The following is a 23310-nucleotide window of genomic DNA, read 5'->3' on the forward strand; positions in this document are numbered from 1 at the left end:
CATGAGCAATGAGCCTTGAACAACTCAAATTCAAGGTATATAATTTTGGAAGAGCAGAAAAAGCTTATTTCATATAAGTGCGAACCATACATGAGCATCATGGTGGAAAATCAACCCCTACTCTCCTCCTCAGGTCCAGTTACCTTCAGTGCCATCTGGCTCTGCCTGTTCCTCTCTCTGCTTCTGTTTGAACTTCATGTTTCCATAATGCATCACGGCCCCTGTCAGCTTGTAGATCCCAACTTTCTCCTCTGGGCTAAAACCCAGGATGTCAATGGCATTCTAGAAGGAAGAAAAGGGACTCAGGGATCCTTTTTGTGTATCATATGAAACACCATTTGCATATGAATTACAGAAGCATATGAATACGTGATGTGTTGCATTAAAGGCTAAAACCCAGTTTTAAATATGTCTGTTTAGGTGAATGGAGATTATAGGAAGAGGAGGAAGTATTTCTTTTCTTTCATCAGATAAGAACTGGCTATGATCTTTCTCACTACATGTAAATGGGTTATTTTCTGAATGAAGGTTTTGAAAACCACTATATCATACCAGAGGAAGAAAATTGCATAGGCAGTGATGGAGAAATCGTGCCCAAAAGTTTCAGTTTTTCATTGTAACATGGAATTCACAGAGTTGTACATTATTTAGAAAATGCACTATGGAATATTAGCCATGGGAAGGAAGGTCAGCAGAGATATTACCAATTTTCAGATGAGCAAAGGACACATTTTTATAGAGCTCCCCTTTTATATAAGGTATTGGATGAGGCACTATCCATATATTATGTTATTAAGTCCACATAATACCTTGTAGGTTTATAGATATTCTTATGTATAAGTGCATGCGTGTGTGAGCACGCACACACACACACACACATCCTCATGTTCACAGATCTTATAGATATACAAACTTGTGGGTGCAGAAGTAGGATCCTCTGAGGGTAAGAACCTATCCAGAGTCCTATAAAGAGGATGCCATGGGATGGGGGCAAGAGCTAGTCTGGATCTAGTGTTTGCTGATTTGATTTCAAAACTATTTTGCTCATAAAGTCTTCAAATGACAAAACCAAAAAATCAAGAAGGCCTTCTCTGGGGCACACATGTTGATTATGTAACAGGTTTGCAGTCTACAAATTGTTCTTTCATAGGGTTGAAACATGCCTGGACATGTCTGAATTGGTAGGATAGACCCAGTGGGTCAGCAGGATAATAGTAAAGAGTGAGGCACTCTGGGGTGGCATGCCTGTGTAGGCAAGAAGAGCCTTTCCAAGGATCTAGCAAAGGATGGAGGGCTCAGCGATCAGAAAAGAGACAGCCATGACAGTTATCCCTGAGTCCATTTCCTATCTCAGTGGTGCATATCTATGTCCCAGGGAGAGGTTGCATTACATTAAAAGACTCTCACTAAATTCTAGAAGGGACAAAGAGAAAGCATAACTGTTTGGGGAACCTCTTGGGGAACATAATCTCCAAAAGGCATTCTTTTCTCAGACCATTAACTGTCACCCAGAAGAAATGCCACCATTAGGGGAGCATTAGGAGAACTCAGGTGTAGACACTGACACTTTCGGTGTGAGGAGCCCTGTCTGTGGATTCAAGCGCCAAGGACTGAAAATATTTGGGGAGGAGTCACTGTGCCAAGCATATTATAAACGCTTTCCCACATTCCAGGTGTGATGATATTGGGCATGCCATTGTAATCTAGAAAGTTCCTGTTCAAGAACCGCATAATTTTTAAAAATGCAAAATAGAGTTTTAAAAGTAAGTTTATGATTTTGTTGGGCCTCAGTCATAGCTGCCTTCAGCCACATGCATGACCCGCATACCTGCCTATATAAGACAGCTGTCTATATCATTTAGGCTGACTTAGGTAGCATAGTCTAGGGAGCACTTAAAGTACATGGGCATATGAGTGCTAAGAGCATGGCACTCTGTAGAAAGGATGTGAGTGTCAGAGGATTCGAGATGAAAGGATTGTCGGGAAACTAATTTGCCGCAGACACCGAGGGACTTCGTAGAGAGCCTTCCTCTGGGGTAGGAGCATCAGTTATGAACCTGACTCTTGAAGACTGGGGAAACCATCACCTTTGGTTTATTTGATTATGAAAAAATTTCTACTTGTCTCAGGCAATCAGTGTTACCTGGAAACATTACAAAATAAAGGTAAAGGTGGCAGGTGCTAGATGTGCCCTGATGAAGGACAAGACTCATTTCCATAGCTTTTAAAGTTTCTGTGAGGGTGGGGTCAGCAAAAATGGAGACAGACCCCACTCCTGGTTGGGTACACTTGGGTTTAAACATGTTTGCATTTCCTTGTATCTTCAGGAAAGTTGTATCTTTTCTTTAAAGATTCTTCTAAGAGTCAGCTTTCTATACCCATGAAATGGGGGAATTGTGACACCCATGTGAAATACACTTTTAATACTTGAGTCAATAATGAAAGTAAAGTTCATTGTCTCTGTGATGTGACAGTTCTCAACACTTTTAGTTATTACTGTTATGATAGTTAGATCTGCAGGGAATCCCCAGAGATAGAAGGCTACCTGTCTGCCCTGTGTGCTGAAGAGGTAGTGAGTTTGGGGTGAAGGCAGAAGGGAAAACAGAACAGTCACTGCAGGGTAGAGGGGTTTGTTTTCTTTTGTTTTGCTGTTTTATACTTTTCTGCAGGCTGAAAATTTCCGAATAAGGTTCACAAGCATTATAAATGCAAAAAGGAGATTTGTATCAAAGTGGCAGAGAGTAGAACTGGGAGCCTGCTTTGTAGAACTTTATAGATTCCCATTTTGAAGTATTGTGGTGTGGGCTTGGGACAATCTGTAAGCCTAATCAGCTAGTATCTCTGGATCCTCATTTGATCTCCATTTTCTAGTGAGCACATTATGATGCCTCTCAGTCCATGAGCACTGTAATGCTCTATGCAAACAAATAAGCACATGCTTACATCAGTTGCCAACAGTTCCTCGCTGTCATCAATGCTGGCTACTGTGACCTCTCCTTGGCTCACGAAGGGGAAGTCGAAGGGGTTGGTTGAAATCAGAAGCAAGTCTGTGAAAGACAAAGACGCTTTAACTCCTCAGGCAGCACTCAGTCTGGGTACTTTTCCCACTGCTGTTAGAGAAGCTATGAACAGCATCTCCAGAGCTTACCAATTAGTTCTGGCTTCTTGTTTGACATGATTTGGTAAAAAATGTGGTAACTTCTTTCACTGGATAACTGGAATGTCACTCTGGATTTTTCCAGGAGATCTAAAGTATCAACAACAACAATAGCAAAAGCAATGAGATTGCAGGTTCCTAAGTTATGCCTTTAGCTAAGCATTATTTTTGTACATTGTGTGGACTCACAGGTTTCAATGTCCGCTGATGCTAGCTTCCCTGTGGCTCCAAAGTGTATCCGAATGAACTTCCCCTGTGCAACAGCAGGTTGATAAACAGGTTATTTTATTTATGCTGCCTCTGATCCTCTGAGAGGTGGGTAGGAAGTGGGTAGGGGTGTGGGGTTGGGACTGATGCCAGAAGCAAAGCCACTGCCTTGTCCTCTGCGTCCCTGACACCCATGTCCCCAGGTTGTGTTTTCCAAGGCTGTGAGCATCTTTCCCAAAGTGCTGATCCTGTTCCTGTATCTCTGGGGAAACCCACAGGCTCACTTTCTGACTTCCCTGCTTAGGATCACACCAGTCTTGATTGCCTCCTTGCTCTCATACCCGGCTTCTCACACTCTTCCTAACATGTTAGAATTTATAGATGTCTGTCTGGTTTCTGTTTTACCTCTGGAGGCTACTTCCAAGATTTCTCACAGTTTTACATGCTGTCCCCTAACAGAAAATCCATCTTCCAAGCCCAGTCGCAGGGTAGCCTTCCTGGCTCCCAAATGAACAACTCAGAGTCTGTGCTATTCCCTTTTTTGATCTCTCTCTCTCTGTCTCTCTGTCTCTGTCTCTTTTTCTCTCCCTTTGTCTCTCTCTGTCTCTCTCTCTCACACACACACACTATATATACCAAATGTGACATAAACAAAATATTTATGTATTATTTATACGACAATTTATGAAATTATATATATGTACAATTTACAATGATAGCATGTACACACAATCCATATACTTCTTTCTTGCATCGTCTACTTAATTGATCCTGTACTGCACTCCGAGTGAATTTGAGGGCAAAAGTCTTGGCATATTGGTTTCCTTATACAGCGTGGAATGTGTTCAATCCTCAAAAGTTTCTCAGTCTATGAAAAGTTAGAGAACTCTTCAGTATTCAGTAACTTAATGGGGGACAATATCAGTCACCCCTTAGCTTATAAATGTCTGGATGGTAGAAAGTAGACAGATATGATTGTGAGTCTGAATCAGGACCAAGTGAGAAACCTCATGGCTAAGTGGGTGTACCCAGGCAGAGTTCCCAACGGCAGTGTCTTTACTTAAGGTCAACACAACAACTGACTTGATCCAGGTGTGTATGACACATATAACAGACACATCCCCCACCAGAGGGGAAGGGGCTTAGCTGTCTACCCAGGAAGACAGGTGTGCATGTGGCAGTGAGCTGAGTTCAAAGGGTAGAGCCAAAAAAGGAAGAGTCAGGGATCAATGCCACAGTCTCTGACAGATGCACCCACTTCTGTGGGATAGCCCTTCTGTATGCTGTGAATATATGTTGCTTTCATTGGTTGACAATAAAAGCCTATAACAAGGCAGACTATAGCTAGGTGGGAAAGCCAAACTGAATACTGAGAGAGAGAGGGTGGAGTTGAGGGAGACCCCAGCAGTCACCCAAAAAGCAAGATGCCAGAAGACTGGTAAAAGCCACAACCATGTGACAATACTTAGTTGAATAGAAATGGGTTAATTTAGAAGTAAGAGCTAGTTAGTAATAAGCCTGAGTATAGGTCAAACATTCTGTAATTAATATTAAGCCTCTGAGTGATTGTTTAGAAGCAGCTGTAGGACGGGTTGGGACAGTGAAACCTCCATTTACAACCCACTTTCTGGTCAGTATCCATTTGGTCTCTGTGGGAAGATTATGGGATGTGAGCTTGAGGCTGCCCAGCTAGGGAAGTGTGTGGGATGCTTGTGTTTTTCCCAGATTCACCTCTGAGCCCTTGTTACCCTGGCCAAGGAAGTTACATGGAGGAACCAATGTTTACTTATTTGTCAGCATGGAAGTAAATACCACTTTGGTCGAGCTAATCGCAAGCAAAATTCTGGAGGATGGAATCTATCCTTCAGTATTGACAATACCAAGTCATTCTCTGTTTCTAGTCTCCTCTCCTACCTTCACTAGCTGCCCCTCCTCCCAGGGTCTCCTGGCTTGCAGGAGGCCAAGTTTGCTAATTTGGGTTATTTTAAGGGTCCTGTGGCTAAGCCAATAAATTTTTGCTTTTAAAAGTGTTTCTGAATCCTAGGCATGACTCTGCTTGTCTATCACCCCAGCACTGAGGGTCAGAGACAGGCTGATCCTGAGAGATTACTGGCCAGGAGCCTAGCTAAAAAGGAAAGCTTCTGGTTCAGTAAGAGGCTCTGTTTTGAGGCAATAAGAAAGAAAGGCAACAGAGAAGACAACACCCTGCTATTGTCGGACACACACACAGAGATTAAAAAGTAAGTTCCTCCACCCATAGAGATCACTTTGGCCTAAATGATTTCTCCTAGCCTGTCGCTGTGACTCAGTGTGTTGTGAAGGGGTCTTCGAAGGTGAAGGACAGACAGTGAAATCTTCCCTTTGCCTGGAAAATAAACCAGCACCTTCATAATTCCACTTACACCGATTGATCTGAATTGCAGACTGAGGCTCAGTATATCTAGCAAATTTTCGAGTCCAGCATTTAAGGGATGGGAACAATTGGACAGGGAGTTGAAAACTGATCTGGGTCTTACAAATCTGGATGAGTTGTCGTTCCTCACAGTCTTGGCATTTCCAAAGGCCTCCAGCAGGGGGTTGGCTTGGATGATCTGATCCTCCAGAGTTCCCTAGTAACAAGCGAAGAGAGAAAGTTGAGGACTTCAGGCTTTCTTCTTGGATGGGTGTTTGGTCACTGGAAACTGTTGGGTGACCTGAGCAGAGTCTGGGGAGGGATGTCACCTGACTAGTGGTCAGAACTGGGGTGTGGACAGCCCACTTGGGTAGTCTCAGTGGGCTGAGACTTTTATTAGGGTAGCATTGTGGTGACCTGGCTGTGGCAGATTCTAGACTCCCCCCCCTCACCATGTCCACATAGTGCCAATCCTTGCCATGTTCCCCATGCGACTGTGATTTAGGCAGAGATATGTAACTTGAGCTTCAGCTAGTTTCTTGGCACAAACCTTCTGAAACTCTTGGGGTCTCTGAAGTGATGTAATGTGATGTGATCTGCTGTGGTCTGATCTGGTGTGTGTGGTGACTAGGAGCTGAAGCCTCAGCTCCATTCAAGGGTTTTGTATGTTTAGAGGGTTGGGGACTTAGGGGGCAAGTATGAAGACTGAACTGGCCATTGATAGCTAACTAATGGAACCTGTGTAAGAATCCCCTAACCAAAGGAGTTCGGAAAGCTTCTAGACTGGTGAACCCAGTGTTGGGGAGGACTTGCCGGGAGAAGGCATGCTGAGAAAGGGCGTGGAAACTCCAAACTCCTCTTCCAGTACAGTACTCTGTGCACCTCTTCCCTCTCAACCAATAAGTGTAGGGGACATAGTCCCTGAGTTCTGTGAGCCACTGCAGCAGCAGAAGAGATTGCAGGGACTCTTTACTTATAAGAAGTTGGTTAGATGTGCATACAGGTAATGTGAACTGGGGCTTGTGAGCCTGAGACCTTAACTTGTCAGGTGTGCTGCTATGTCTCGAAGCTAGTGTTAGAATTAAACTGAGTTGTCAGATCCTGGTGGGCCTTTTCATTGAATTGCACAATACTCCAGTTACAGAAAAATGTCTGGGGACAAACAAGACCATCCCAGTGGGCTATCTCTGCTGTGTGTACCTTCTTCATATCCTTGGCATTCACCTAATATTTGAGAAATGTTGATTCCAACAAGCCTTTGGTGTGCAGTACCCCTCACCTGCATTTTGCCCGGCTGCTGCTCTTTCTTCTTGTCTCCGGTGACTGCAATGGTGGCAAAGTACTGGATGACACGCTTGGTGTTCACAGTCTTGCCGGCCCCGGATTCTCCACTGTCAATGAAAAAGTAGTGGGATAAAGGAAAGTGAAGGAGAAGGTACCCGGTTCAAAGCCATCGTGACGAGAACACAGGCTACTTACGTGATCAGGATGGACTGATTGTCTCGATCTAGAAACACAGAAACAAGCAAAAGCAAACTCATGAGTAATAGGTGGGTTTAAGAACAAGCAACCCAGTAAGGACTCTGAGAACACACCTTTGCTGTTTGCTAGGGGCTGTGGAGTAGGCTTGTCTAATCATTGTGGGAGAGTCTTGCAGATTCCCTGAAAGTGGGATGCTTGAGCAATGAACCCCACGGTGTAAAGGTTATCTATCTATGTCTGTAGATCTGAAATCCTTGCTGGGATGTTCTCCTATTTCTTTTAATGAGGGAAGCAAGCTTTGGGTCCTGAAATGTTGGGAGGCCGTAACTTTTAGCTGATTGAATGTCATCTCAATTTTTTGGTCTTGATTTTCTACTTGCACAAAGTAAGACTGATTTTCCATTTATGAAAGCGTGTGAACAGAATTATGGCACACTAAAATCCATATATTGAAGTCCTAACCTCAGACTGTGACCTCATTTGGAAATAAAATGTAAATGAGATTCGGGATAGTCTTAAAGATGAGATCAGACTGGAACAGGCTTAGGCCTGTCCCACAACACGAGCCTCTGTAGTGTAGGAACAAGTGAAGGCATGCCCATAGGGAGAACACCAGGGAAAGACGAAGGCAGAGAGGAAGAAGATGTCCTACGAGCCACGCAACACCAAAGACGGCCTACGAACCACAGCCCTCGAATACATTGCCTCTCGTATCCTTATAAATAAGGTTTTCACTAAGATGCCCAGCCTATGGCATTCTGTCACAGTGGCCTTAGCAAGCTAATACAAACGGTGACATGTATCTTCCCTTTAAAACATGTAAATTCAATTAATACAAAGGAAAGAAATTGAAGAAATGGTGAGGACTGTAAAGGTGCCGTTGGATCGCTAGGGGTTTTCTGATCGTGACTGTCCACTTCCTGTATCTGTGGTAAATCAAGTCAGGTGAAGGTGGAGCAGATGAGTGCCTGGAGACCTAACGGCGTGGCAGTGTTACCTAACGTGTCTACGTCTCAGGAAGGATCAGAGGAGCGAGCTGTACCTCTTGAACTTGGCATTCCTTAGGTGGTTGATGGTTAGTAGATCTTTTAAGTGTACCCATAGTGGGGCAAATCGGGGGGGGGGGTATGAGATAGCGGTGTCCTTGTGTCCCACAATCCCCCGAATAAGCTCAAGTTTGGAGTGACTCATCTAGGAACCCTGGCTTTGCCCTGCACAGTAACTACTGTGATGAGAGGTGCCACATCCTTGGTCAGTCACCCCAAGTCTCTTGATGCTCCCAAATTTACACCGACCACTATGTTGTTCAAATGAACGAGGTCCGCAAAGGGCCCAAGTACTTGGCCAATAATGGCTTACAGTCATATGAATCCAAGGGCTCACTCACCCGTCAGCATGAACTGGTAGGCATTGTCAGAGATGGAGAAGATGTGGGGCGGGGCCTCCTGGCGCTTTTTGCCTCGGTAGGCCGCCACCACCTCGGGGTTGTACACCGGCAGCCACTTGTAGGGGTTGACAGTGACGCAGAAGAGGCCTGAATAGGTCTGTGGGAAATTCAAAAGATGTTGGATCTTGTTTTTCCTCAGAGAAATAAGCGAAATAGAAAGAGATCAAAAGGCTCTCACGTAGATCATCCAGGCTGCGTATCGCTCTTTGAGGTTGTACAGCACAGCGGGCTCATGCAGGTGGGTCATCATGGCCATGTCCTCGATCTTGTCAAACTTAGGGGGGTTCATGGGGAATACCTGGTCACTGTTCAGAGTGAGTTCCTGGGTAGAACAAGGAAAAGCAAGTGATGGATGCAGAGCCAATGACCTGTGCTCTCCTGGGGCAGGCGGCATAGTGGGATACTGCACCGTCATCATGGAATTGCCATAGCAACTAAATGGATCATTTCCATGCCCAGAGATGACCTGGCAGTAACATTCCTTGGTTAATCTGTTTCAGGTCTGTCCCCAGGCGTACTTGCATTGTGTGTGCCAGAAAAGGGCATCAGATGTATAAAACTAAAGAGCAGTTTGGCCCTCAGAATTGCCAGATCAGGCTTAAGATAGTTGAAAAGCAAGACACGTTGTCTTGATTTAACCTGTTGCTCTGAATGCTGTAACAAGACAAAGATTAGAAAGAACTTTTCTCCCGAGTTCTGTGCTTTCCCTTCTCAATACCCTGCATATGTAGGCTTCTTTGGAATATCCTCATTAAAGTTGTCTCGAGAAAGAAATCCCCGGAGCCTTGCTCAGTGCCCCATCTCATGCTCCATTTCTTTTCTCCCATTTCTTCAGAGCTCTGATAATTGCTTCTCTCTCTGCTGTCATGGTGAAGCATTTAGACAGGTATGATGGTTCGTGGCTGAGAAGTATTTGGAGGTAATTATTGAATTTCACCTCTCCATGTTACTCCCACCTTTGCTTCCTGCTAAAGCATATAATTGGTTCTCCGCTTCGTTCTCGGGGGACACAGAAAGTAGGGCAGAAGAAAGACCCACGAATGTTTGCTACCTTTGATTCTCCTAAAACCGAAGTTCTCAGTAGAGCTTTGAGATTAAGGGAAGGAGGCTTGCTGGTGGGGGCTAAAGTTCACAAGGAAGGAAGGCCTTCTTTCTCAACAGCTGAGCCCATAGAGAGACACCCACGATAGCCCACGGGGACAGAGAAGGTCTCTGCATTCTGACGCTTGAGGGACTGCCACTCGTGCCTTGGTAGGTTCACCAGAATGGCCGTGGGTCTAGGGTGACTCTCTGTAAGGTTGTGAAAATGGGGCACAGTTCTGAAGGTGGGGGGGACTCCAAGAATGACTGAAGATGGGTTTTTATTTCCCATAGTTCAGTGAAAAGGAGCTAGAATCAGAGGTTAGGGTTGATGATAAAAAATGTAAACAGAATCTGTTTGCTGTGCCTTCATTTGAAACAGTGTTCCTCTCTGACATGCACCCCTCACACTAGATGGTAAACCAGGCAAGTGGATACCACGGCTGGCATCGATTGGCAAGAGACTGCCACGACGGCAGAGATCTGACAAGTCCAACAAGGTTTGAACTCAAGAGTGGATTGTGATGACCCACTCCAAACCAATGAGGGTCCCTGAGCCTGTGCTGTCAGAGTCCTACAGCCTAGAGCTTGTATGGACTTGGCTCAGCAGGCAACAGTCAGTAACACTTTCTTCTTTAAATAGACCAATCTCTTTTCCACTAAGGCAAACACCACAAAACCCTTCCAGCCCAAATCCTTAAAGGGAAGAAGCAGAAGCCAAGGAGTGGTGATGGCAGGCAGCCTATCTCACTCTTCCACCCCAGAATGGCCAAACGTAAGTTTTGTTCTCTCTCCAGATGGTTCTGGACCAGGATACAATCTCTAGTAGTCTGCTCCCAAGGAAAGTGAGGATGTTACTACTCAAGAGCAACACTTACCCGGTCGTCTAGGGTCTTGACAATGACTTTGTCGTTTTCCCTGCTCTGGATCATGCCCTTCACATACATTTCTTTCTCGTCCACAGCAAAGCAGGCTTTCTTAGAGTCGAATGGGCGGTTCTGATCCTCAATCCTCTCCTTCTCTGGTTTTCGGAGGTAGGGAGCAGCTTCTCCAAAAATGGCCATCTCGGCGTCTGTACTCATGACTGCTGGGGCCTGAGGAGACAGGGGGACTGGTGAGGCTTGGGTTTGCCCACCCTCAACCCCGTTATTGCTATTCAATGGAGTGAAGGGAGATTCAAAGCCTCTTGGAACAAAGCTATGTTTTGAGAGATCTACAGGCAGGCCTTGGGAGGGCATCAAGCGGGCAAACTCGAGGCAGTCATGTAGTCGGTAAAGAAGGCTCCAGCAAGCACCCCGTCATGACTCATCTTGCTTGAGCCCTGTGACCTGAGTGCCATGCCCTTATGTAAATGTGGGAATAGAGCTTGGAATGCCAGTAATTCCTAATAGAGAACTCAAACAGCTCAGGGTTAACACCGATTAGAACGTAAAGTGTCGTTTCACTTGTTTAGGTAACAGGATAATTAACAGAAGGCACGCTGGCCCAGTGCAAGCAGTTCAGACTTCAACAAGTATCAGACCTTCTAGGAACCAGTTGAAATAGATAACCGGACCCCAGCTATCTACTGTGAGATTTAGTGAGCTGAAAACTGATATTCCCAGCAGATTTTTTGGGAGATGTGTCTGTTGTTAGTCCAGAATGTTCTCTCTGAGAGGCGTTGTCACTTTGTCTTCTTGGTTTAAGCATTGCCCTCAAGCTATCAGGGCTTTATCAGAAAACGTGCGCTGCCAGGCCCAGCTGAAATGACTCAGGCAGAGCCTGCATTATACAGGATTCTCAGGGGAGTTCTAGACTTACGGAGAGAAGACTACTGGGCCGGAAACAGCTGTTTAAAGCTCACAGTGTAAAGCGCTTTCCGGTTGGAACAATGTTTAATAACATTCGTCTTACAACCCACTGCATTGTGTGTGTGTGGGGCACTCATAAGGTACCCCCACCCCATGTGTCATACTTTCCTATAGTCATCTCATTTCTTTGGCCTTTTCTCGCTAGGTGTGTATTTTCTCTGCTTTCAAGCTAGGAAACTCATCTTCACGTCCCAGCTGTGACCTTGTTCAAGCCAAGTTGCCTGGGCTCCTGCCTCATTTTATTTAAAATGAAGAAGCAACTCCTGTCTACCCCGTTCAGGCGTAGCCTGGACCCATGACCCTTGTCCTCCCATCTGCTTCCTTCCCTTGTCGCATCTTTTGTGTTTCCCACACACATCAACCTCCCTTTCCTCTCTTTCCCCTCTTTTCCTTTTCCTCTCATTCTCCTGTGACTGAAATAAAATATAATTAAAATAAAATGGAATTCAACTACACACACGCAGCACCCATACACATTTTCCTGGATTTCTCTTCCGCTAATGTTTTCTTATCTTATCAACTCTGTTGAGAGTGAGGACAAGCCCATTCAGCTCTCTCGTCCCATCCGGCCTTTGGGGAATTGCCCTTCATTAGCCACCGTTGAGATATCCTTTCTGTGATCCTGCAGATGCTGCCTTCCTTGGAGTGAAGAATTTGCTCAGCTCTGGACCTCATTCTGATGAAGCTTCACTTCAGTTTTATTTTGGCCAGCGGCTCCTTTAAGCTAGCTGTGGCTCGTGGTTAAGATTTAATGGAAAAAAACTGGGATTTAATATAGTCCCACAAAGAGGGCTCCCAGGCTCCTAGATACCATGCTGCTTTAAAATAAATGACTTGGTTATTTCCTGGAGGATAAAAAGATCCATAATTTTCCCTCCCTTTTCCCCGAAGGAAGCCTCCGCTGTTGTGACTTCAGTGGGTTGCATTACGGCAGCAGGTTCTCCAACTTCGTGGTCTTTGGACCCCTACATACGCTTAAAATGAAAACTGCAGGGAGGTGGTACTTCCAATGTGCGTCAGATGAGAAGTGAGAATTGAGGAAAAGTGTGAATTCTTTAAAAGGTGCTATCAAATCTCTTCTAAATAGCATATTTTTGAAAATGGTATTTTTCAAAACCAAGAAACTGTAGAGAAGAACAGTGTTCTCTTTCACTTTTGCAATCTCTTCAATATCTGCTTGATTGCCAGTCAGACTGGTTAAAGTAAATATAAATATAATTTTCTAAGACCAGCTCCTTAGACCATAGTATGAGTTAAAGAAGGAAGGGACTGGTAAGCATTTGGGCCCTCCAACCTCTTTTAATTATCTTTTCTAGTAACCTAGTTATTATTCTTAGATACTTACTGTTTTAAACTTGACAAGCGGTAGAGTCTCAAAGGCTTCTTGCAATGTGGGGCCTGAAAACATCAATATTTTTATTTAATTGCATTATAATACATTAGTCTAGCTTGGACTTTAATTTAATTTTACTTTGTTTTGAGGCAGAGTAGCCCAGGCTAGCCTCATGCCTGTGTGGCAAGTGCTTTGCCCCCGAGCAATCTCTCCTGCCCTTAATTTCTATTGAATAGATTTTGCAGGTTCTCTCTTTCTGCCTCCTGGGGGGGGGGGGGTGATGCATCAACAGAGTCTGCAGGTGAGAAAAGCAAACAATGCTGAATGATAGTCTTTCTAGGAAAGCTAGACTTTCCCTTCTCAGCCTCAAATCATTGCTAGTTTTTGGATAAAGATTCTGTCCCCAACCCTTCTCGTGGCTGTCATTGAGGCCTGTGTCTCCTCACAGTATCACCCGGGTCAAATAAACTATTTCAGCAATATTCTTTTACAGATGTGGCTGCACACCTTCCCATACAACCTAAAGTCCGCCTAGGATGGTCAGTTGCCAATCCAGGTTCTTCTGTACGATTACTCTGCCCCTGTCCCTGGCTGTTCTGTGTTCTCTGTAGCTTTACTGTCTCTGTGCTACGTGACCCCGGTTACGTCTTCATCTGCTTCTTCCATCATGTATTTCTCTCTCTCCTTTACTGTCCCCGCCACTGTACCCAAGTGGATTCCTGTTAATCTCATCAAGGGTGATATCCAAACCACGTGTCCTCCCCCTTTCCTCCTCCAGAGCGCCCTCGCCTCTCTTGCCCTAGGTGGGAGGCCCTGTTTATTGGCAGCCACGCCACTCTGCTGAGTCACCATTCACTGTCCAGCAAAGTCCCTCAATCCTCTCCTGGCATGCGGTTGCTAAGTCAAATCTTCTCCCCGTACTCACACAACTGAGGGCCGAGACCCAAGTGGAAAACCATTCATTCTCGCCCGATGAACATCCCCTCCTTAAATACAACCAAATTCTCTTAGTGCATGACTCACAGTGGCCCCTGAGCTCTCCCCTCCCAGGATCCCTTAATCAGTCTTTTTCTGTTCTTCCAGCGTGGCCAGCTCCCACACTGCCTAGCTGTGCCCTTTCTGCTGCCCTATCTGTTCCTGTCTCCCAGGGCCTTCTAATTGAGATGTCTGCCCTCCCAGCCAATCTCCGTCACCACCCCGGAGGGCTCCTCTGTTTGCTTTGGGTGTGCCCTGTCATTGTCCTTGACTTAGCCCTCTCTTAGAAATTTCTCAGCCCTTTTCTTGTCATCCATAGAGTGGTCACAACTCAGTGACCCTTAGCTGTTTTGCTCCTAAATTAGCAGCTAGAATTGTCTCCAGTAAACACAAAGTTTGGAATAAGGAGAGTTTTATTACCACCTTTGAGTAGGTTTGAATGATCTCTCCTTGTTCGTTCTTTATTGTTGGGACACAGGCATGGTTGTGTGGATTCAAGGCTTAAGACTGTGCCCAAGGGTCAGTCACAATTAGCGAGGTGTGTAAAGAGTGAGTCTCAGGTGATTTCTGGCCTAGAACTTGCACACTGAAACTCTGTGTTGTTTGCGTTCAAGGCATTTCTGAGCACAAGAAACACAGTTCAAGCATGGGAAACTCTCCTTCCTGCAGTCAAAGTTGTAGTTTTGCAACGTCACCTTTCAGAATACTCTGGTGGTCAATCTCAGATCACTGATTTCAGCTTCTCGCGTATGAGGCAAGAGAGAAAATGTGTAAGGTGGTATTTACAAAACTCAATGACTGCCATTATGATTAAACTGAAAGTAAACCTTACCTTCTTGGTTCCCAGAGTAACTCTCTTGGTGTCCTTCGGGAATGGGACGTCTTCTTAGGACTGGTTTGATAGAGGAAAAACAAAGAAAGCAAAACATGACTACAAGGAATTTTTAAAGAAAATATACACACCATGTTTATTCTGATTTGTGTTCATGAAGAAGGACACACAGTGAGGAGTGTAGGATGAAAAGAACTTTTCTAGTTTGTATATTTTTCTTCTGGGTTAATTCATCGTTCTCTGTAGTTGCTTGATCACATCACCTTTTCTTTTTCCAGAAAGGAACTTGTGGATGCCGAAAGTGGCATGTATGTTCTTTCAGAGGCTTCTCAAAGATAGAATGTCTCCGGCGCACAGGAGTTCAAAATTTAGTGAGGGTCAAGAAAAATGCTCAAATAAGTCTTGAGTTGAACAAGGAAGATTGAGGCAATCCCATGAGTCTGACAAACTGTTGTGGAGACTGGCAGCTGGCTAGGGGCTATGGCATCTGGGGAATGATCTGATTGTTAACTGGATGGTGGAGCCATCTCAGCAGGGAGCTTGAGGATACTCTCGAATCTCCAGGGAAAAGTGGAGACGGGACATCCAGAAAATCCCGAGTTTATGAAGCACATTACCATCCCAAGGAGTTCTCTGCAAAACTGCAAATATCAAACTTGATTTCAACACACTTCCCACTTATCGAACACTGCCTTAATGCATCTGTTCATGGAATGTCTCGTGACAGGAGCAGGCAGTCAGGGTTAGGTATGCTGGTTGCTCCTTCGCTTTCAAGTCTTTGCTAAGCCTCGGTTATATCCTGAAGTTCACAAATTTTCTGAAACACTGACTCGTATCTGAGTCCTTGGCTCAAGAGATGTAAGACTCGGAGGCAAAGCCAGTTCTGTCAAGTAGCTTCTGAAAATTCTTTGGATTTTCACTCCTTTATAAAAAATGATACAGATGTACCAGAGAAACCTCAAGATTCCTTTCAACCCTATGAGTTTCAAGACAGGAAGTTCTCAAGCAGAGATGATGTCTGAAAACAAAGGCTTCGAAAAGCTAGAGTTGCCACGACGGCTGTTACTGTACTGTCAGACTAGACCCAGTGCAAAATCCACACGGTTCCCCATGCAAGACCAACGTACGAACTAGTCAGTAATAACCAGGTTAAAATGCAGTTCAATATGGATTAAAAGTCAAACAGCACTATGGGAATTCTTGTCCTGCTATCTGAGATTTACATCACCTTAAAACCTCCAAACTGTTTAAGGTAATTACAAAAGTTACACAAAGTTACCACACACTGACATGTTGTTAATCTATTAATTGCATGAGTTAATTCATTAATTTGTTGAATTAATCAACGAATCAAAAAAATCAGTTTTTATTCTGCAGATGAGTTTTCCTTTTTTGTCTCCCCATCGTATAAATTTTTGTTTATTTTCCCTTTGTAAAATCTTCTTGAAGTGCAAGGACTTTGGCCATGTCGCCCATCTCTCTTGACTGGTAACTCAACTAGGTTAATCACCACTATGTGGGGGGAAAAGTAGGCACTTCTGAGCGCTTACCTTAGATGCTGCGGTCCGAGCGATTTCAGGCCTGCTGCCGCTAGCTTTCTTTATACTCCCAAATCTGCCAGCCCAGCATTGTAACTTGGCTCTCTTTGCGGGATCGCCATTTACTCATTTAGATGTAAATGCGTCGTAGCCCTGATCTCTCACTCTTGTTGAATTACTTGGATAAAGGACCAGCGGAGGCTTTATTATGCCAAGTCAGCTGCATAGGGATTTTGACGCTGGACACAGATCTTTGAGACTTAGAGAGTCCTAGGGGCTAAGTGGAACTGGGGCAGAGTGTGCTAAGAAGGTCAGGGAAGGGCAGAAAACTTCTCCTGGTCATTTGTTATACAATTGATAATCAATGGCAAGGGCAACAACCGCACCTCATTTTGCCAACACGATGTGGGGTGACCTTCATGACCAGACTCTCGTTTATAATTTTAAGTTTGCCTCTTTTGTCTTTGTTTTGCTCTTTAAAATCTACTATAGACCGAGAAATGGATTGCAAAACTAGCCTCAAGTTAAAACAGGAATAAAAGAGTTTTGAGTGAGGTTGTAGATTCTGAGGAAAACATATGATAAGCCCTGTGGTCACACGGGAGTTTTTGGAGGGTTGCTGGTGGTGAAACAAAAGTGATTTTAAATATGTGTAGAAGTTAGAATCATTCACAGTAATGCAGTCTGGTTGCACCCAGTGTTTACTGAATGCATGGAAGATTCAGTATCAACGCCTCCAGATGCTTTGGTAAACCACTTCCAGAGGACAGAGGACAGGGTGAATTACGTTCTAAAACACATTAGTGAGCAGAGGAGGGGTAGGAGAGAATAGTAAAACCACACGACATTTTCCAAAGTAGATCTGACAGAAATAAACCATTCCACTGGCAAACAACCGAGGAGGTGTGGCAAACTCTACTTGCTCCCGCCAGAGAGTCACACGTTTCAGTCTGTTAAGGACCCTAGAAGGCCTTCAGTAAAGAAATACGAACACCTTTGAGTTTTATTTTGGTTTCCTGTGCCCAGAACCCAGGGCCATGTGCACACCAGGTCAACACTCTACTACTAAGGCACAAAAATCAGCCCTGAATAACTTCCTGAGGGACGTGGCATTTGCTACAGTGACTGAATGTTGGGACAGCATTTTATTCCTTTCCTGTTTCATGAAACGAGAGAGGAATGCTGAGGGATGCAACACAAATAAAAATACTGGCCCAGCACCAAACGCTAGAGAACTAGCTGGCCCTTGCAGCTGTTCTTATTCAAGCTACCATGTTGTGAGTAGCCGGGTGCTCAGTGAGCGTTCTGTGAATGAGCAGACCAAGGTGGTTGAGAAGAGAATGTAGGCTGAAAGAGACCTGAAATGATATGGCTGAAAAAGAAAGGATTAGATCTCCAGCCTCTTTTAGTTAATAGTTATTGAAGACTTAGCACATTCCAGGCTTTCTCCGCTCTGGCTCTTTGGAACTTCATATGTGTTCTATTAGGTATGTGCTTGTAGCATCCCTGTTTTAGGATGTAGGAAACCCAATCTCTGAGGGTTGAAGTAGCTCCTCCAAGGCCATAGAACTAGTAAGCAACAGGAATGGTATTCAAATCCTCTCTGGATCTAGAGTCCATGTTTCTAAACTCTCGACGTGGCAGCAAGGCACTGCTAAGTGCACATGTGTCACAGGGTTCTGTGTTGGGATGGGAAAGAGGGATATAAGGTAGGGTCACTGTCCTAAAATACTTGACAGTGGAAATGGGAGCAGGGTACATAGACATAGACAGGTTAAGTCAGTCCCCAAAGATTAAATACCCAACAAATAGGATGCAGAGTGGATCAGATTTATTTGTAAGCATTTGAAAACCACGAAGTGTCTCATGTGCATATGAGGCATGCACATATATTATAAATACATACACACACAGATAGATAGATAGATAGATAGATAGATATAGATAGATAGATAGATAGATAGATAGATAGATAGATAGATACAATCAGACTATGAGAATTCTTATTAATGAGGCTGGAAAAGTAGCTCAGTTAGTAAAGTGCTTGGCATGCAAGCATAGGACCTAAGTTTAATCTCCAGCATCCTTGTAAAAATAAAGAGGAGCAAGGCTAGGCACAGTGTTGCACACCTGTTATCCTGGTGCCAGGGAGGCAGAGACAAAAGGATCTCAGGAGATTGCTGGCCTGACAGCCTCCCTGAATCAGCAGGCACCAGGTTCAGCGAGAGACCCTGTCTACAACAACAAAACAATACACTGTAGAAAGCAATTGATAAAGATACCTGATTGTGACCCTGTGGTACACACACACACACACACACACACACACACACACACACACCACTAATTATAATTAGAGTGGAGTAGTGATAACTGTGGATGGATAATTACCTTTGTGCCATTCATATAAAATGTCTGTTTTGTTATGTTCTGCTATCATGAGAGAGTTACACTGTTTATATTCTTATCTATATTCTTATTAACATCCTTATTCAAACGGGGAAAATGAGACTTGGTGTGGGGGAGAAGGTAATTGTTCCTAGATAGTGGAGATCCAGAGTTTCTGATCCCAGAGTGACACTTTTATTCTGTCCTCAACCTTACCCTTCAAAGGAGGTGAATTTCATTATCCTCTCAGTGTCATGGATGAAACTCAGGTCCTCGTGCATTCAGGGCAAGTGCTCTATCACTAAATCACATTCCAGTGCAAAGGAGGCAGATTTTATACAGGCTGGAAGAATGAGGATGAGGCTAGGCGTGAGAGAACTGAAGAATCACAGCTTGGAATCAGACTTCCCAAGACGTGCTTTAGCAGATCAACCAAGTGAGGCTGAATGAAGAGCAGTATGGAATGGCCAGGGTTAGCATGCAGGCGAAGACCGGAGAGAAAGGCTGGACTGGCTCACGATGGACTTCTAATGCCCAGCAATGGAGCCAGGGCATTGTTAGGAGATCACAGGGGCACATTTTGAGCAGATTACATATATTATGTACACAACAGGTGTTACCTATCTTTTTTGAAGATGAATCTAGAACTGGCGTTAGAGTATAATGGTAAAAAGAACCAGAGAGCCTTAGATTCCCCAAAGAGTTCAGATCTGTGCTCAACGTTTCCAGAGCAGTTGGGTGGCCTTTATAGTCTTTGTGCCCTTAGTGGCCCCAAGTCCAGCTGCAGATTCAAAGAGAAGAGCAATGTGTGTCATCATAGGTTGTGGTTGCCATGGTATTCCACTTAGATATAACAAGAAAAGAGAACTAATTCCCCACGAGCAGTCATGCGATGAATGAAGTATGTTTGGGAATAATTAAGATTCTTAAGAGCTTTAGGCTTATGTTTTGAAGTTTTACCTTCATTATGTCAATATATTAAAATCTGTGTCATACATGTTACTTGCACTGAATCAAAAAATAATGGTGTAAAATGAAGAGGGCCTTAATTAAAAGGTTTAAAAGGAAAGAGGGCACCAGAGGGCTACCCCAAAGGTAGGACTCACGGAACTTTGATAACTGCAGGGTTGGAGGCGGGAGGAAGAATCAAAGAGTGTGGCTTTTTATACAGCCTCCATTTCAGCCTAGCAATCTAGGGCCCTGACACCAGCCGAGGGGAGAAATTTAGGCAGGAAAATGAGTTTAGATTAAAAACAGCTGGCAGGTAGAGACTGTGGCCATACATTACATAAGCGCAGGCTGGAGGTGCAGGGTCTGTGTTAGGCAGTGTCATTAGCATGGAGGGGATAGCTGAAGCTATTATGTGCGCCCATGGGGAGACTGTGTGGAAGATGCAGGAAGAGGAAATAAAACCGGGGAGAAGAGACATACAAATAAAGATCATTCTATAAAGTAGCAAACACCAAACTAAAGAGCAATATGTATCCCTTTGCTGGAATCAGAAGACCCAAATGAGTCTTCGTCTGCTATGGTTTGTGCCTCAAGGTTTCACATATTGGAGGCATGGTCCCCAGTGTAACAAGACTAAAATGTGGTGAGTCTTGGAGAGGTGAACCCACTGGGTGGTAACTGGGTCATGGCCACCTTTGTGAAGAGATTAATATTGGTCTATCAGAGTGAGTTTTTGGTCTCACAGGAGAGGATTAGATCTCAAGGGTGTCTTCCTACTTCCTTGTCTTTCTTTCTCTATCCCTCCCTCTTTTCTTTCCTTCCACAGTTGTATGAGAATTTGATCAATATATAAAAACCTACATATGCTTAATGTCTACACTCGTATGAGTTGGACCTACGGATACACCTACTATCTGATTGCCACAATCGAGGTAATAAAAATCCATCACCTCCAAGTGTCTCATTGGGATGGAAGTCTTATCTTTATCCCACCACTATGTGCTATAGTTTATAGCTTCCACATCATGCGACTCCGCTTCTCTATCATGTCTGAAAGGACCTCTGGGACTGAAGTTTTTTTTTTTTGTCTAGTCTCCTTACAAAATCTTTTCTCACTCTATAGTATAAGTAACTTTATTATTGGAGTCAACAAGGAAGTCCAGGGCAGTGACATATTCAAGAGGGAGTATATGAATAAGACTATTTAAAGAAGCTGAGAAAGAGAGGATCAGGGATAGGGCATTGTATCAGTGAGGAGGGTGACCTCACAGTGTCATTAGCAGGATGCTGAGGGTGGCATCTTAGGCTGGGGATTAAGGAGCCAACAGATGTTGAGGAGGAAGAAAGCATTTCCCTGATTTTCCTAGGAGAGACTGGGTACCAAGTACAATGGAAGACACAGTCTGGAGGAAATGTAGGTTCAGAGAGTGCACTGGGAAGGACAGGAGGACAGGAGCAAGGCTGGAGGGAGAGGACTTGAGAAGAAGCATGGTCAAGGTCAGCCTTACAAGGATACTTGAGAAGAAAGGGCAATTAACTGTGCTGATAGCGGGATCATGCTTCACTCCCACGACGTGGGCTATCAAAGAGCGGCAGGGAGTTTCTCAAACAGGAACAGAAGCCTCTGGATGAATGTCTTAGGACAGGGAAGTTAGTGAACAACACTAATTCATATTTGAGTTGCCCAATTCAAGAATTGAATGACACTTTTGGATAGTAAAGGGAGCCTGGAATCTTTTCTAGTTCATCTCTCATCTTACAGAAGCAGAAACTGAGGTTCTGTGTAAGTCACCCAATTCGTGCTAAAGGTAAAATCTTCACCCTACGGAAATCCGAGAATACAAAGATCAGAACTTTCAAACGTAACACAGAGCCTTCCTCGAGGCAATCATGGAGCTGTTTACTTCCCGCAATTTTGCAAGATAGAAAATATATTTTCCTTTTTTCTTTTCTTCTCTTCCCTCCCTTCACCCTCCTTTTTCTGAGTCAGGACCTCAAATTGCAGTTCATAAAAGCTTTAAACCCATGGCGCTAATGCAGCTCAGCCACCCAAATGCTGAGAGTTATGAGCCACCAATCCAGCTGGACACATAGACATCGTAGTTTCTCAAGTGGGAAACAAGCTGGGTGAGGTTAGCAGTCATTTATAGGCAGTGCGTGGCGGAGTGAGAACTCAAACAACTACTCTTTGACTCCAGCTTGGTTTGCCTTTTTTGCTACGAGGTAACTGCTTCTGGCTTTGCAAGACTGTCTTAGACAGCAATGCTTCAGAATTATACACACTTTTCAGAACAGCAAGCAAACCAGGAAACTCTCTGAAGACAATGAGGGAGATAGAGTGGCTTGAAACATTCTGTTCAGAGACAAAATCTAGCTAGCTAGGTCTGTTTTGTAAACTGGAGGCTTTCGGCATGGCTTCAAGCCTGAGGTTAGAGTCTTCTTCCCTTTGCCTTTCTTTTGTCTATCAGCTATGATTTGGTACTTTAGCTCGTTAAAGCCTTATTAGAACTAAGGTGAGCAAAATACATTGATATTAGTTACCGCTGCCGAAGTTGTAATGTATCCTTTTTAAAAAGTTGTCTTTGGTGAACACAGCCAAAATATGGGGTTAGAGAATTAAAGTCTGCATGATTACGTAGTAAGCCAGAGTAAATCTTAAGAGGTAGAATTCAAGTCCATCAAATTCTTACCATTTAAGGCATAGGGATTAGGTAATAACAACCTTTCTTAGTCTTAGTCGGGTCCTCGTTGAAATGGGGCTGTACAGCAATGATCTGAAGTTCTTGTGGCAATTAAGTGAGTTGATGAATGCATGGGAGGGTACTCCCTGGAAGTGATGTTACAGTTTAGGAAATGGAGAGGGACTGCTGCCATGGCAACAGAATAACCTGGGGTTTGGGAACGATGAGCTTCAGGAGAATGTGCCAGCCACTGCCTGTGGCAGAGGCCTCTGGAAGCCATGTTGGCATCATCTGTCTTTATGTCTTTCATGCTGTTCTCTAGCGGGTCAACCAGATGACCCAGCCTTTCTGTGATCTATCAATCCTCCAGTCCTACTCACTGCATATAACTATTTATTCTGTTCCCACAGCCCTGGGCATTTTAATCTGCTACACAACTATATAAAACAACAAGGGAGGGGTAAGATTGCAAACTGATGCTGGGGTAGGGTGATCTCCCATCTTGGTTTGCTTGAGATTGAGGGAGTTCTTAAGATTTTCAGTTTATGCTAAAGAAATAGAAACAGTCATCAAAAGTCTCGCAAAAACAAAAAACAGACAAACAAACAAACAAAAAACCCAGGGCCAGAAGGTTTTCAGTGCAGAATTCTACAAGATTTTCAAAGAAGAACTAGTACCAATACTCCTCAAATTCTCAAATTGTTCCACATAATAGAAACAGAAGGAACATTGCTAAATTCTTTTTATGAAGCTACAATTACCCTGATACCCAAACCATACAAAGATATTATTAAGAAAGAGAATTACAGACCAGTCTCACTCATGAACATTGATGCAAAAATATTAAATAAAATACTGGCAAACTGAATCCAAGAACACATAAAAAAAATCATCCACCATGATCAAGTTGATTTCATCCCAGAGATGCAGGGATGATTCAACATATGAAAAGCTGTCAATGTAATCCACCATATAAACAAACTGAAAAAAACCAAAC

At 44.0% G+C, this 23310-nt stretch overlaps 1 protein-coding gene across 1 annotated transcript in view; it reads right to left on the reverse strand.

The window, feature by feature from the left end:
• The window catches only part of Myh13 (myosin heavy chain 13), a 54317-nt gene extending 39506 nt beyond the window's left edge, over positions 1 to 14811 (reverse strand). The window contains exons 1-12 of the mRNA XM_075992124.1: positions 14756 to 14811; positions 12961 to 13013; positions 10644 to 10859; positions 8864 to 9007; positions 8626 to 8782; positions 7236 to 7263; positions 7036 to 7147; positions 5881 to 5973; positions 3347 to 3410; positions 3149 to 3247; positions 2944 to 3047; positions 144 to 282 (exon numbers count right to left, since the gene is read on the reverse strand). Of these exons, the coding sequence (XP_075848239.1) occupies positions 144 to 282; positions 2944 to 3047; positions 3149 to 3247; positions 3347 to 3410; positions 5881 to 5973; positions 7036 to 7147; positions 7236 to 7263; positions 8626 to 8782; positions 8864 to 9007; positions 10644 to 10847 (1144 nt within the window). The 5' untranslated portion in view covers positions 10848 to 10859; positions 12961 to 13013; positions 14756 to 14811. The remainder of the gene's footprint in view (positions 1 to 143; positions 283 to 2943; positions 3048 to 3148; positions 3248 to 3346; positions 3411 to 5880; positions 5974 to 7035; positions 7148 to 7235; positions 7264 to 8625; positions 8783 to 8863; positions 9008 to 10643; positions 10860 to 12960; positions 13014 to 14755) is intronic.
• Positions 14812 to 23310: the final 8499 nt, after the last annotated feature.

Source organism: Microtus pennsylvanicus, chromosome 11 (assembly GCF_037038515.1).
Source record: "Microtus pennsylvanicus isolate mMicPen1 chromosome 11, mMicPen1.hap1, whole genome shotgun sequence".
NCBI lineage: Eukaryota > Metazoa > Chordata > Mammalia > Rodentia > Cricetidae > Microtus > Microtus pennsylvanicus.